Below are 13,429 nucleotides of genomic sequence, written 5' to 3'. Positions count from 1 at the left end.
ATGACAATCTTTGAGTTTCAAAAACTCTTAAAATGTTGTCCACTGCAGCCATACGTGCACCAGACTGAGCGCAGCAAACACGATATGGCAGTATGGAAGGTGCATCAAGTTATGCTAAGCAATGGAAACGGGTGCAAAATTGTGGGTTAAATACTATTAATATATCAAAAGTTTGCTACCATTTTGCACGCTTTTCTTGCTTGACCATTGTATGCAGGTTCACTATATGGGGAGTAAGTATAACATGGTTAAATGAAGTGGCTGTAACATGGATTACACAGTAACTATATAATGTAGAATATTATAGAATCACAGAAATTTGCGGAACAAAAGGAGGCCATTCGGCCCATTGTGTCTGCCGGCCAAAAAAGAGCTATCCGGCATTATCCCACATTCCAATCCTTGGTCCATAGCCCTGTAAATTAGGGCACTTCAAGTGCATATCCAACTACTTCTTAAATGTGATGAGGTTTTCTGCCTCTACCACTTTTCCAGAACCCCACCACCCTCTGGGTGAAAAAGTTCTCCTCAACTCCCCTCCAATCCTTCTACACTGACGTTAATAGCAATTTAAAATAAAATTTTTAAATAGGTTTTGGGACCATGAAAATTAGCAGTAATAAAGGAAGCCACTATGTAGAGGACCATAAGCACAAATTGCACTGTGGCTCGCAGGATGGAATGGGAGTGAAAGGTTAACGTAATTAGTGGCTGAAATGAAAGTATGGAATCTGGGGTCTGATAGACAGTTTGGACATTAGATTGGGAATCTGATGGGGTGTTTGGGACAGGAGTTGATGGGGTCTGATAACACAGTGGGGGTTCTGGAGGTTTGAGTTGCATCATTCCAAATTGGGGACCCAGGGATTTCTGCAGATGTCCCAACGATCCAGAAGATCACTTTCATCAGATTTCTGTTTTTATTGAATTAATTGCAAATTATTTATGCTGCTGCATGCTAACAGAAAACATTTTCCACAGTAATAAGTGTTTCTGTGGATGGCAGATACTTTCAGAAGTATGTCAACATTTGCAAGGGATCTTGGGGAGTGTGTCAACCTTTGCAAAGGATCTTGGGGAGTGTGTCAACTTCTGCAGAGGGTCTTGGGGAGTGTATCAATTTCTGGAAGGGCTCTTGGCCTTTGGGTGCGTGTCAACATTTTCAGGTGGCCGTGGGAGTAGGTCAGCATTTGCAAGGGGTCTCAGCGAGTGTGGCAACTTCTGCAGGGTCTGTGTCAACATTTTCAGGGGGCCATGGAAGTGTGACAACATTTGCAGGGGGTCCCAGAGAGGGTGTCAGCATTTGCAGAGGGTCCTGGGGAGTGTGTCAATTTTGGCAGGGGATCTTGGAGAGTGTGGCAATATTTGGATATTTGAAAGTAATTGATCTTAAAAGTGCTTTTACAATACAACAGTACTATGTTTCAAAGTGGTTTTGCTTGACGCCAACAATATTTCTCACTGCACCTGGCTCTGCATTCACACTACACCTTTATTGCTGAGAGGAAGCATGGCAGCTTTGTATCACTTACTGTTGTATAAATTTACCCTAAAAGGAATGTCAGCATTTGATAGAGGCGGGGTCTTTCCTGGAACATCCTCATGGTGTTTGAAAGGGCTTAACTGGGATCTAAAAATAAGAATCTAAAAACCCATTCTAAAGTAATAGAGACCTGGCATAGTTCAGTGTTTCTTGAATCTGGGCATCTCGCTCAATAATTAGGGGGTCTGGAGTGTTTGATATGAATCCAGGGTCCAGCAGAGGGTTTCAATAGGGGTGTGGATGTTGATCTGGGGTATTTGATGGGGGTTGGGGTATTTGATTGGTGGTTAGGGCTGTGTCTGGTGGGGGAATGTAGTTGATGTGGGTGTGAAGTTTGATATAGGGTATTTGATTGTGGGTTGGGGCTGTGTTTGGGGGTGTGGAGGTTGATGGGGGTATTTGATTGGGGGCTGTGGCTGTGTCCAGGGTGGGCGGTGGGAGAGTTTAATGGAGTGTGGATGTTGCTGTGTGGTATTTGATTGGAGATTGTGGGTGGTGGGGTGGGGTGGTTGTTGTGGCTGTGTGCGGGGATAGGGGTTTATGGGGGTGTGGAGGTTGCTGTGGGGTATTTGGGGATTGGGGTTGTGTCGGGGGCAGGAATGAGGTGATGTGGGGCATTTGATTAGGAGTTGTGGCTGTGGTGGGGGTGGATGTTGACGTGGGGTATTTGATTGGAGGTTGCGGCTGTGTAGGGGAGCATGTGGGGTATTTGGGGCTGTGTCGGATGGGTTGATGTGGGGTGATTGGGGGCTGTGTGGGTGCAGAGTTTGGGAGCTGTGTATGGGGCGGGGGGAGGTTGAGTGGGGTATTTTGGGGGTTGGGGTTGTGTCTGGGGGGGGCAGGTTAATGGGGGGTGTGGAGGTTGTTTGGGCTATTTGGGGATTGGGGCTGAATCCTCTCGGGTTTGGAGGTTGATGTGGGGTATCTGATTGGAGATTGGGGCTGTGTAAGGCGGGTGGGGAGCTTGAGTGTGTAATTTGGGGAATGGGGCTGAATCTCGGGGGCAGGTTCATGGGCTTGTTTGGGGGCATTTGATGAACGCGGGGCTGATTGGGTTGCGATGTGTTCGCTGGGGGCCGGCTCTGGTCGAGTCTGGCAGCGGTGAGCGCTTGTAACTCGGGATCCCGCAGCCATATCCGTTATATCGCAGCGCTCCAGAAGGGCGGACGGATCCTGGTGCCAAAGGGAAAGTATGTGGAACAACATGGCGAACTTTTAATAAAGGGAGAACGGATCTGAGAGAGAAAGAGAGAGAGAGAGAGAGGATCAGGGGAGCGGGAGTCCGGCTCGCCGAGCCCAGCTAGAGAAGCTTTTGTGGGAGTCAATGGCGAGCTTTCCTTGCACTGGGACCGGCCAGTGAGACACGGCGGACAACAGCAGCACCATGGAAGCAGACAGCAAGAGAGAGAAGGTGAGCACTCCCCAAACTCTTTCTTCAACTAAATATTCCTTTCAAGGGGCAATTCTCTCTCCCTTATTTGTTTCCCCCCCTTTTTGAATGATCAGAAATGTTGACAGAGGGGTGGGGCGATAAGTTTTTGTCCCGAGTTTAACTTTTCGGAGTGTGGTTAATGTGTGTTTTTTATTTTGGGGGGAAAAAAAATCATAATTCAGTTCGATTTTACAGCCATGAATTTTCCATGAGATTTAAATTAAAATAAACCGCATCTGGAGGCGCGCTAAATCTCCAGTTAATCTCTAATTAATAAACCTCAGTGAGATTCCTCTTTCAGAACCAACTTTTCCTCCCCCTTCCTCCCACAGTTGGAGGGAGTGTGGGGCCTGTGAGCACTGAGTGCAGGATTCCTGCCATCGCCATGTAACAATCCCCCACCTCATTCAACAACTGGTTAGTTTTACCCCCCATGTACCTGCTCTCCCCCTCGGTATGTGTAAATCTCCGAATCCCTCCACAGTGAAGGAAAAAGAGGCAACTTTCTAACGGTTTATTTTTGAAGACTGGAATGTTGTGCGCTTTCAAAAGTGTAAAAAAAAAACCCCATATGATTAAATCAGTGCATTCAAATCCACCTTCACTCCCATAACCGCTAAGGTTCATTTTATCACTCCACTTTACACATGTAACTTCCCTGCCTGGGAGCCTTTGCTTTGTTTTTACAAACCAGTGACCAAACAAGCAAGAAAAAAATAAGGGTCCATGATCAACCGATTCAAGGGCCTCACTTGTACTGGTGTCAGTTTACTGTGTGTAAACATTTATACACACAGGTTTATAACCATCATCTGATCCTCAGAAGGAGATTATTCCAATCAAATCATCATTGTGCATCTTTTTAAAAATGCTTTTACTTCATGTTTATTACTTGGTGATGGGTTGTATGGTGGAGAGGATGTTCGATGTAGTTGACACATGATGGGTATTCATGAAAAGGTTAAGTCGACCGGTTTTGGCCATGGAGCGAGGATGCAGGTTCAAACCCTTGCTGTGCTCAGTCCATGATCTGAGCTGTGCTGAGCAGGGAGGCTTTGATTGCAGGCTATGCAACACGAGGGGAGATCGGAGTACAGCCCAGGCTAAAGATTTCCATCATTGGTTGAACTCTGGGAATAGGTTGCTGACTCTTCACAGTAAATAATCTTGAGGCTGGGCAGACTGAAAAATAGTGATAACTTTGCTTGAAGGGGTAGAACTACCAATTAAAAAAAATGATGCAATCACTGCAAGATTACAGGAAATAACTTAGCTATCATGTGTTATAGATAAAAAAAAAAGCCTCCTCTTACCCAGATGGCGAGGATCTTGGAAAAATAAAACAAATCTTTGCATCAGTTGGAATTAGTATCGAAGCAGATGAGGCATGTAATCTCTTTAAAGTCTGGACTTACAACTCTGCACTTTCTTTTAAATATAATAGTGTTGGACCGCAACTTGATTCTTCGATCCCCCACCTCTTCCATAGTATGGTTTGATTTCCACATGTGCAGAGCCTGGTCATTTGCTATGGTTGTGTTTTAAAGCTGTGTTTCTGACCTTTCACAGGTCAGTCAAATCCTTTGACGATACTGATGGACATTGTTTCATTACACATAGAGATTCCTTTACACAGAGACCCACTTCAGAATGCGCTTGACAATGCTAGCGGGAGATTTATTTAGCATATTGGTACTGATATGTTTTGTGAAAACTTACTTAAAGGAATATAATTTGATGTATGATGCCCTGAATTCATCACCTCAAGTTGCTCCCACCACCAGTGACAGACCTGTGACCACCAATATCTCAATCTCGTATTTTACAGCTCGATATGCACTCTCCAGACACAGCCCACATTTGTAAACACAGTGTCTCAACTTGTAAGAGTGCTTTTCAGAGTTCAAATGGACACAGTACAAAAATGTCACCCACTTTGATTCCACCTCCCTTGTTGGGTCTCTTTGAATTACATCCCTTCTTTCAACACCAGTCGCAATAACCCGACTGAGAGGTCAGTGGCCATGAGACCTGTTTTCTGATCTCTATTGCTAGGAAGCTGGCAAAAGCAGATTTCTGCATTCAGGAACTTACCTTGTCGGCGACAGGAGCACTGATGATGGAAGCTGCTTCAATGACCTCACAATCTAGTGTGAGCACACTGTACAAAGCGTTACCACTAAACTTGAGACAGTTTTAAAAACTTGTGTCTATTGGAATTGCATAGATGATTCAAGTGTCAGCTGTGGATCAGTGGGTCGCACTTTTGCCTCTGAGTCAGAAGGTTGTGGGTTCAAGTCCCACTTCAGGGACTTGAGTACAAAAAAATCCCAGCTGACGCTCCAGTGCAGTGCTTAGGGAGCACCGCACTGTCGGAGGAGCTGTCTTTCGGATGAGGTGTTAAACCGTCTGCTCTCGCAAGTGGACGGAAAAGATCCCATGGTACTATTTCGCAGAAGAGCAGGGGAGTTAACCCCAGTGTCCTGGTCAATATTTATCCCTCAATCAACATAACAAAAAAAACAGATTATCTGGTCATTATCACATTGCTGTTTGTGGGAGCTTGCTTGTGCGCAAATTAGCTGCCGCGTTTCCCACGTTAGAAAAGTACATCATTGGCTGTAAAGTGCTTTGAGACGTCTGGTGGTCATGAAAGGTGCTATATAAATCCAAGTCTTTTCTTTGAGAATTTTATTTGAATGCAGATATATCTCCTGTATGTATTGTATAAATATGAGAAGAAAGGTTGTATTACAGACTGTAATATAACTGAGGATTTCTGGTGACCTTCACCATTTGGTTCTGCTGGTATTTCACTCCATTTATGAATAAAACAACTGCATATTTTTGTGCCTAATTTAAGTTGCTTTTGTTTTGAGTTTCCCGTTGAGTTTTCAGTTTTTGCTGTGAATAGAATTGTGACATTTCCTGAAGGATGTTAAACTCATTTGTGATGTTACTATTTGCTTATAGATACATTATTTTCAGCTGGCTGTGAGGTGATTTTGTGTATAACAGGAGAAATATTTTATAAATGACAATCACCCATTTGCAGTTGAGAGGTTTAAGGTTAAATTGCTGCTCTCCTGCTTTCGGCATCAGGGCTCGCTCTGGCCCTCCTGAGAGTTGAAGGGCATTTGTTTACCGCTTGTACCTTTTCAGGCAGTGATCAGTAATTAGTTTTGATTGATGAACCTTTTTATTCATTTTCCTTTGGAGGTGTGTGATGTCTGCAGCAGATGATCAGAAATCTGATGTCCTTGCATGTCACTTGCTATCGACACATTCTTTACTGACGTCTTTGAGTCAAAGTTCGAACTTTGACCTTTTAACCAGTGATGAGGAGAGAAAAAAGCTCCAGCCTGATTGCTTTTAATTTTGCAGTAATATTGGGATTTATGTAGCAACTTATCACATCAAAGTGCTTTACTTAATGAAGTGCTTTTGAAGGGTAGTGATTGCTGATGCGGGTGAACACAGCAGATATACTGCACCGTGCGAACACCATGATTTGGATTGAGCATGTTCAATAACTGTGTGCAATTGGACTTCACCACCAACGTCTTTTTGATTGTCTGTACATTCCAGGACTCAATTTATTCCATGTGTTTGGAGTTAATTTCACAGTTAAATGGGTGAAGATGCCCTGTGTTATAACTTGTTCTGGGTGGTCTGCCTTTCACTTCATTGCAGTTTTTCAAGTTCTCATTGGAAGCACTTCGGAGGAAGAGGGGAAGAAATCATTGGGATTTAGATGATTGTACAGTAGACTTTTTTTTGCTTTTACACCATTTTGTTTTGTCTTGGCACACAATATTGCACTTTCTTTTGCAGCTTATAGGGAGGTTACACCATGCAAAATAAATTTTCAACTGCTTCATTGATTGGCAATCTTACCTGTGGGACTATCAATTGAACAGCAAGGGAATTCCAATCTGAAGACTCGAGACTCAATTTTTACGACTGAATAATTTTCACACATTTTAATTTTCACTGTAGGCATAGAGGCTGTACCTATAATGTACTGTTGGGGGCTGCTGCTTGTTTCTCGAGCAGCTCTGTATTGATCCCTTGCTTCAATTGTAGCATTGCTGCACCTCAAGGACCAGTTGTTCTTGTTATTATTGTACTATCATTATTGTGGTGCTGGAAGATCTATAACTAAGATGAAAACCAGATGCTGCTTCTGTATGACCTGGCTTGCGATTTTCAAATTGCGGCAAAAGGCACAATCCTTTGAATGTTACAGAGTTGGTCATGTGTCATTCCCGATTCAGTCTGTTGTTGTGCTTTTAGCTTTATAAACAGGCACCTCTCTTTGCATCCTCTTAAGTGCACCCCCAACCCAACCTCCATCAATTCTCTTAAATAACTGCAACCCTCATGGGCTAGTGTGTCTATCCATTGAGCAGCTACAGCATACAGACCAGTCCCATCTGTGCTGCATTAGTTGTTGTCAGTTTGGTTGTCATTGGGGTGTAATGATACGCCTCGGCATCCTTGGGTTAGTGAATGAAAAATCTGCCCTACTGGAAATGCTCATGTATGGTCACAGATCGGACTCAGTCGTCGTGTGTGTTCACTCCCCCTGCCGACAATCATTGTTTATATTTGTATATGTACAAGGATCATTTGGGCAAGGTGCCCATGGAATCGTACCCCAGTGAGGGGAGAAAATGAGCAAAAAAGGGGGGGAAAAAAATAAACAGCAGGTTTCAGCCCCAACTCCTTGTCATGACTTTCTCTTCCTGCCCTTGGCCTGCCACTGACACTTGGGCTCCTTCTGCTCAATCATGATCTGACTTTGTCCAATTTCCTATTGCTTCCTTATTTGTGCTGTACCCAATTGCCCTGCTTTCAATGTCCCAGCCCTTTAGGCCTGCATGTACCTCTGCTTTGTTGCCACATCATTCTCGATGTTTTCGGCATTATCTGTTATTTCCCCCCAGCCTGGCTTGACCATGTCTCTCCTTTGTTGTAGAGCATCAGAATTTGAGAATATATATTACTTTTACAGTATATTTTTCTTATAAAGTGTAAATGTATAACGATTTTTCTGAGAGTAAGACTTAACCCTTTTTTCAGTTACTTTGTCTCTCATCAGCTCTTCTTTCTCTACTGGAAACCAAGGGCAGGTCACCGAGTCCCAGAACTTCCCCAGTATTGGCACTGCAACAACTTGCATTTATATAGTGCCTTTAATGTAGTAAAACGTCGCAATGTGCTTCACAGGAGCGTTATCAAACGAACTTTGACACTGAGCCTCATGAGAGATTAGGCTGAGCAAAAGCTTGGCAAAGAGGTAGGTTTTAACGAGGAACTTAAAGGAGGAGAGAGAGGTAGAGGTTCAAGGGGGGAATTCCTAAGGCCTCGGCAGTTGAAGCCACGACCGTCAGTGTCGGAGCGATTAAAATTGGGGGATTCTCGAGGCCAGAATTAGAGGAGTGCAGATATCTCGGCGGGATGGTGGGGGAAGCAGGTTGTGGGGCTGGAGGAGATTACAGAGATCGGGAGGGACAAGGCCATGGAGGGATTTGAAAACAAGGATGAGAATTTTAAAATGGAGGTGCCAGGCTCTCCCATATCAGCACTTGTGCAGCACTGCTCCTTGCTACTACAATGTACCCACATTCCTTACAGCAGCACTGCTGAAATTAGGGGTGCAGTGGAGTGCGGAGTGGCCCCTGCCTGGTGCAGCTGCTATAATCACAATTTCCAACAATATTTTTAGATGACCCTGTTTCTAAGTATCCTTATTATCTCTGTTTTACCCAAATGTTCATCTTAGACTTGGTGATTATGATCTGAGCAAGATTGTTCTGAAGGTATGACTTCCATCATCTGAGATATGGATGTTAAAGCTCAAGGGAGTGAGGCATAAAAACGTGATCATTCCAGTAATTCGTTATTTTGAAACTCAATCAATCATAGGCAGTCCCTCAAAGCGAGGATGACTTGCTTCCACGGCAGAAAGGGATGAGTTTCAGTGAAGGACCTAATATTCCAGATCCTGAACTACATCGTGAAGGGTGGAAGACGCCTGTGCTTGGATTTCTTTCAACGTATGGTGGCCGTTGCACACCAGCCACCACACGGGCTAGACAGAGCTAGGTCTTGGTCCAATGGCAAGGATTAACTGGAGACCAGCTCTGCTGCACAGACTGAGCGAGCACACATACCGCAGTGTGGGCTGGCCCGTGCTGCCACTAGGCCCTCACCTCTCCTGGGCCCCGGTCACTTCCCTCTACGGACTCTTGCCACTCCTTCGCCCCTCCTGCTGTGCCTGCCCGCACTGCAATCAGCGACCTGGCTTTGTAGCCGTCGCCCTCCTGCATCAGCACGCGCTGCTCCCTGCAGTGGTATGCCGCCACACGCTGCTCCCTCCAATGGCCGCGGCCTGCTCATGGTCTTGCAGGCCGGGATCGTGCCGATTTCCAGGCCGGGCCACTGCACGCTGCTCCCTCTAATGATTGGTGAAGTGACCAATTACTCACCGAGATATATTCCCAGACAACTTTCTTCTCCCTCCCCCACCCCCACCCTTACCACTCCGAGCCTTTAGGGACTCAAATATTTACACTGCATTCTGAGATCTGCAGTTTGGGTCTGAAATGATGGGACGGGGGGTGGGGGGTAGTTGACTGTCCAGTCTGCAGATCAATTCCAATCAGCTAATGACCGAAATTACATACCATCTCAAGTGTTGCAGCCATGCTGAAGGTGGTGTGTGTGTGACTGCGCCCTTAAACACTTAAGCTGCAAGGAAGAAAATTAACAAAGGTCAACGGCGGACCCAACATTATAAATTATGTAAATGTTATTTTTTTCTTCCAAATCATGTCCCAAACATCAAGCAAATAAAGTAGCACAACCGTGCAAATGATCAGCAACTTCGAGTGAGTGAGAAAGTATTGAAATAATCTGGATTTGAGTGATGAGGAGTGTGATGTGATACTTTTTGACAGGTTGATTACAGAGAAAGCGATAAGAAAGAGAGGTGGAAAGGAAGCCAGGAGGTTGGGGCGGGGGGGTGGTGGTGTTGTATGGAGGTGGCACGAGAGAGGGGGGAAGGCTGCAGGCCCCACCAAAGTTAGAAATCCTGATTTTTATCAGAAAAACAGTAAATGAGTGGTGTAGCCTTGAAAGTGTCTGTGTTGCTATGGTAATTAAGTAGAAGGACATCCTGGAGTGCTGTGCTAATCGAAGAGTATATATCATTAAACACAAAATGTTTCAAAAGGAGAGTGTTCAGCTGCTATAAAGATTATTCTAACTTTTATCAGTAATGTATTTATTCCATATTTAATTTGACAAACAAGCTCATTGTGCAGCAAAATGACATTGAAACCCCGCTGTTATAAATTGCCAGGGACGTCAAGGTTGGAGTCACACTTTGGCTTTTGTCTCTTGCGCCTCCACGCTGGATATTTCAATTCTCTCCTTTTCTCTTTCTCTGTCAATTCTGCCATTGCTGTTCATTAACTGAGAGCGCAGGCTTTTGGCCGCCTTGAGTGAGGTTGCCACCTGTAGATATGTTGGCCGAACAGTCTTTTTTTTATTTAAGTGATTGTCCAATTTTGTTTTAAATTGGACAATCACTTAAGATGACGGGCCAAGTCTGTTTTTTTTTTGGAGATTTGAGCCACATGTGGTCTCTGATGCAGGCTGAGTGCCTTTTCTTTTTTTCTTTCTTTTCATGCAGAGAGTTATATCAGGCAGCTTCCCACCAGTTCCCCAGTAAGACTGCAATGACACTTGAGTGTGACAGTTAGCTGCAGCTAGGTAAAAAGAAAGAAAGACTTGCATTTATACAGCGTCTTTCACGACCACGGGATGTCCCAAAGCAGCTTTACAGCCAATGAAGTACTTTTGGAGCATAGTCACTGTTGTAATGTGGGAAACACGGTAGCTAATTTGCGCACAGCAAGCTCCCACAAACAACCATGTGATAATGACCAGATAATCTGTTTTTTGTTGTGTTGATTGAAGGTTAAATATTGGTCAGGGCACCGGGGATAACTCTCCTGCTATTCTTCGAAATAGTGCCAGGAGAATTTTACGTCCACCTGAGAGAGAAGACGGGGCCTCGATTTAACATCTCATGTGAAAGACGGCAACTCCAACAGTGCAGCACTCCCTCAGCACTGCACGGGAATGTCAGCCTAGATTTGTGTGCTTGAACCCACAACGTTCTGACTCAGGCGAGGGTGTTGCCCACTGAGCCACAGTTGACAGGAGATTCTAATACACCTTAATACTGAGTTTTTGTTTTCAGTGTGACTGTTGTAGTTCTCTGTATTAAAGGTACGTACCTGCTGTCTCTGACAAGACTGTTATTTATAAATCTAATGACCTTGACACAAAACGAGAAGATACAGTTATGGTTCATGATGCTGCTATTGTTCAGGCTTGGTGACCAGCCAAGGACATCACATTGACACTGTTATTACCGCTGGACTGCCTTCTTCCACTAACTAGCTGCCAGATTTATATTTATTGGGCCAGATATTTCTGATATCAATGTCTTGCACATGAATAATGTTGAGTTGTTATTGCAGGCTTTTAATGGCCACAAGTTTTCTGTCCCTTGAAGGGTAGAAAGCAGCTGGTAATTGTTAGAGAAGTTGTGCCTGGGTGGCATACCCCAGAAATCAGTGTTGTGATCCGTAATATAAATAAATGACTTGGTTCAGAAACATTGCAATTTGGTCAGATTTACAGATGATACCTAACAGTTGATTCTGAGGAGGTAGCTCTGGGACTACAAAATATGTAACCTATTGGGATACTAGCAGAAGAAATGTAATATGGACAAATGCAAAGTACTGCACATGAATACATACCAACCTAAGAAAGTAGCAAAAGCTAACCAATGGCTTCAAAAAATCCTGACCAGTCTAAAACAAGTAATTATGCTGAAAGTGTAATGGGACTTTGGTGTGTAACATAAGTTGTAGTGTGCCCAACATTCTTTCAAAGAAACATGGATACACTGTTAAGCTCATAATAAAGTAATGCAACTGAATACTGTAGACAATGAGTAAATGTGACCTTAGCTCCTTTATTCAAACTCCAGAGTGTTGCTACAGCATGGGAGGCCTGCTTATATACAGTGCTCCCAAGGGATGCTGGGATCCCTTGGGACTCCAACAGGTAAGCCCTCTGGTGGCGGTATGATACAGGTTGCCTGTGGTTGCATATATAACAGATACATAAAAGCTTGAGGTGGGGAGTAGGTGGGTGGAGATAAAATTGTTGAAGGCACAATGTTTATTTTCTTGGCGGGAGGGTGCCTTGTGAGCATTCACACCTCGGGGGGGGGGGGGAGCGGGATAGGCGGGAGAGCTGGGGGCATGCTTCCCTGGAAAATGTTGCATTTTTGCTTGAGAAATAATGCATTGTGAATAATTTAAAGCTTTTTTATTCTTCACAATTGAAGATTTTTCAGTTCACAGAGACACCTTACCCCCTCTAACCTCACAATCAAAGAGGCACACTGCCCTTCTCCAACCCCCTCAGTTCATGCCAGCCTTCTCCTCCCTGCTCCTCAGTCCAAGCTAGCACCCTTCCTTCTCTCGAGCTTCTGCCCCCATTCTGCTTCAGTTTACACTGCACTCTTCTCTCTCCACGTCCCCAGTCCATGTGTGCCCTTTCCTCTCTCCCCACTCCCTCAGTCAATGCTGATGCTCTTCTCTCTGTTCCCCCTCTGCCTCAGTCCATGCTTCATTCTCCCTTCCCCAGTCAACACTTGCACTTTCTACTCCCACTCTGTATTGGCACTCTTCTTTTGCTTCCCCAACCTAGTTTGTGCTGACTCTCTTCTCCTGACCTTCCATCTCTCTCATGCTCCAAGGCTCTGCCCCTAAAGTCCACTCTGGGCTCCTAGCTCAGCCCTGTTGCTTCTGTAAGTGAGTGGACATGGCTGCGCACTGTGTGTTTCTGATCTTCAAAGAATTCCCACCCATGGTATATGGCCATTCCCACCCATGGTATATGGCCATTCCCACCCATGGTATATGGCCATTCCCACCCATGGTATATGGCCATTCCCACCCATGGTATATGGCCATTCCCAACCATGGTATATGGCCATTCCCACCCATGGTATATGATCATTCCCACCCAAGATATATGACCACATTCAATCATTTTGGCTTACAACAGGACTTAGTTAGCAGTTCCAGAGTGGCAGTGAGATGGAAGCAGGAGGATAATTTAGAAGCAGCACTGAGGGAGAAGCCATCTGATCTGTGCTGATTCAGTCATGAGTGTGGACCGGGGCCTCCAGAATTTGACTGCATCAAACGTGGACAATTGCCATGGATGCACATGTGAAGAAAAATGGGCAACGCATATCCTTGAGGAATGGCTCAGGGATGATTCAGCATGAAATTGAAAGATCTCTGGGTCGTCAAAGGTTCAACACTCAACATGTTCATCTTCTGCCGAGCAGC

General features: G+C 44.7%; 1 protein-coding gene across 1 annotated transcript in view; it reads left to right on the top strand.

The window, feature by feature from the left end:
• Positions 1 to 2,651: 2,651 nt before the first annotated feature.
• The window catches only part of ttc28 (tetratricopeptide repeat domain 28), an 842,907-nt gene continuing 832,129 nt past the window's right edge, over positions 2,652 to 13,429 (top strand). Inside the window, exon 1 of the mRNA XM_070886369.1 lies at positions 2,652 to 2,954. Within this exon, the coding sequence (XP_070742470.1) occupies positions 2,928 to 2,954 (27 nt within the window). The 5' untranslated portion in view covers positions 2,652 to 2,927. The remainder of the gene's footprint in view (positions 2,955 to 13,429) is intronic.

The sequence above is a fragment of the Pristiophorus japonicus genome, chromosome 8, assembly GCF_044704955.1.
Source record: "Pristiophorus japonicus isolate sPriJap1 chromosome 8, sPriJap1.hap1, whole genome shotgun sequence".
NCBI lineage: Eukaryota > Metazoa > Chordata > Chondrichthyes > Pristiophoridae > Pristiophorus > Pristiophorus japonicus.
Note: the sequence above shows the minus strand (reverse complement) of the source record. Positions and strands in the feature narration are given on the sequence as shown.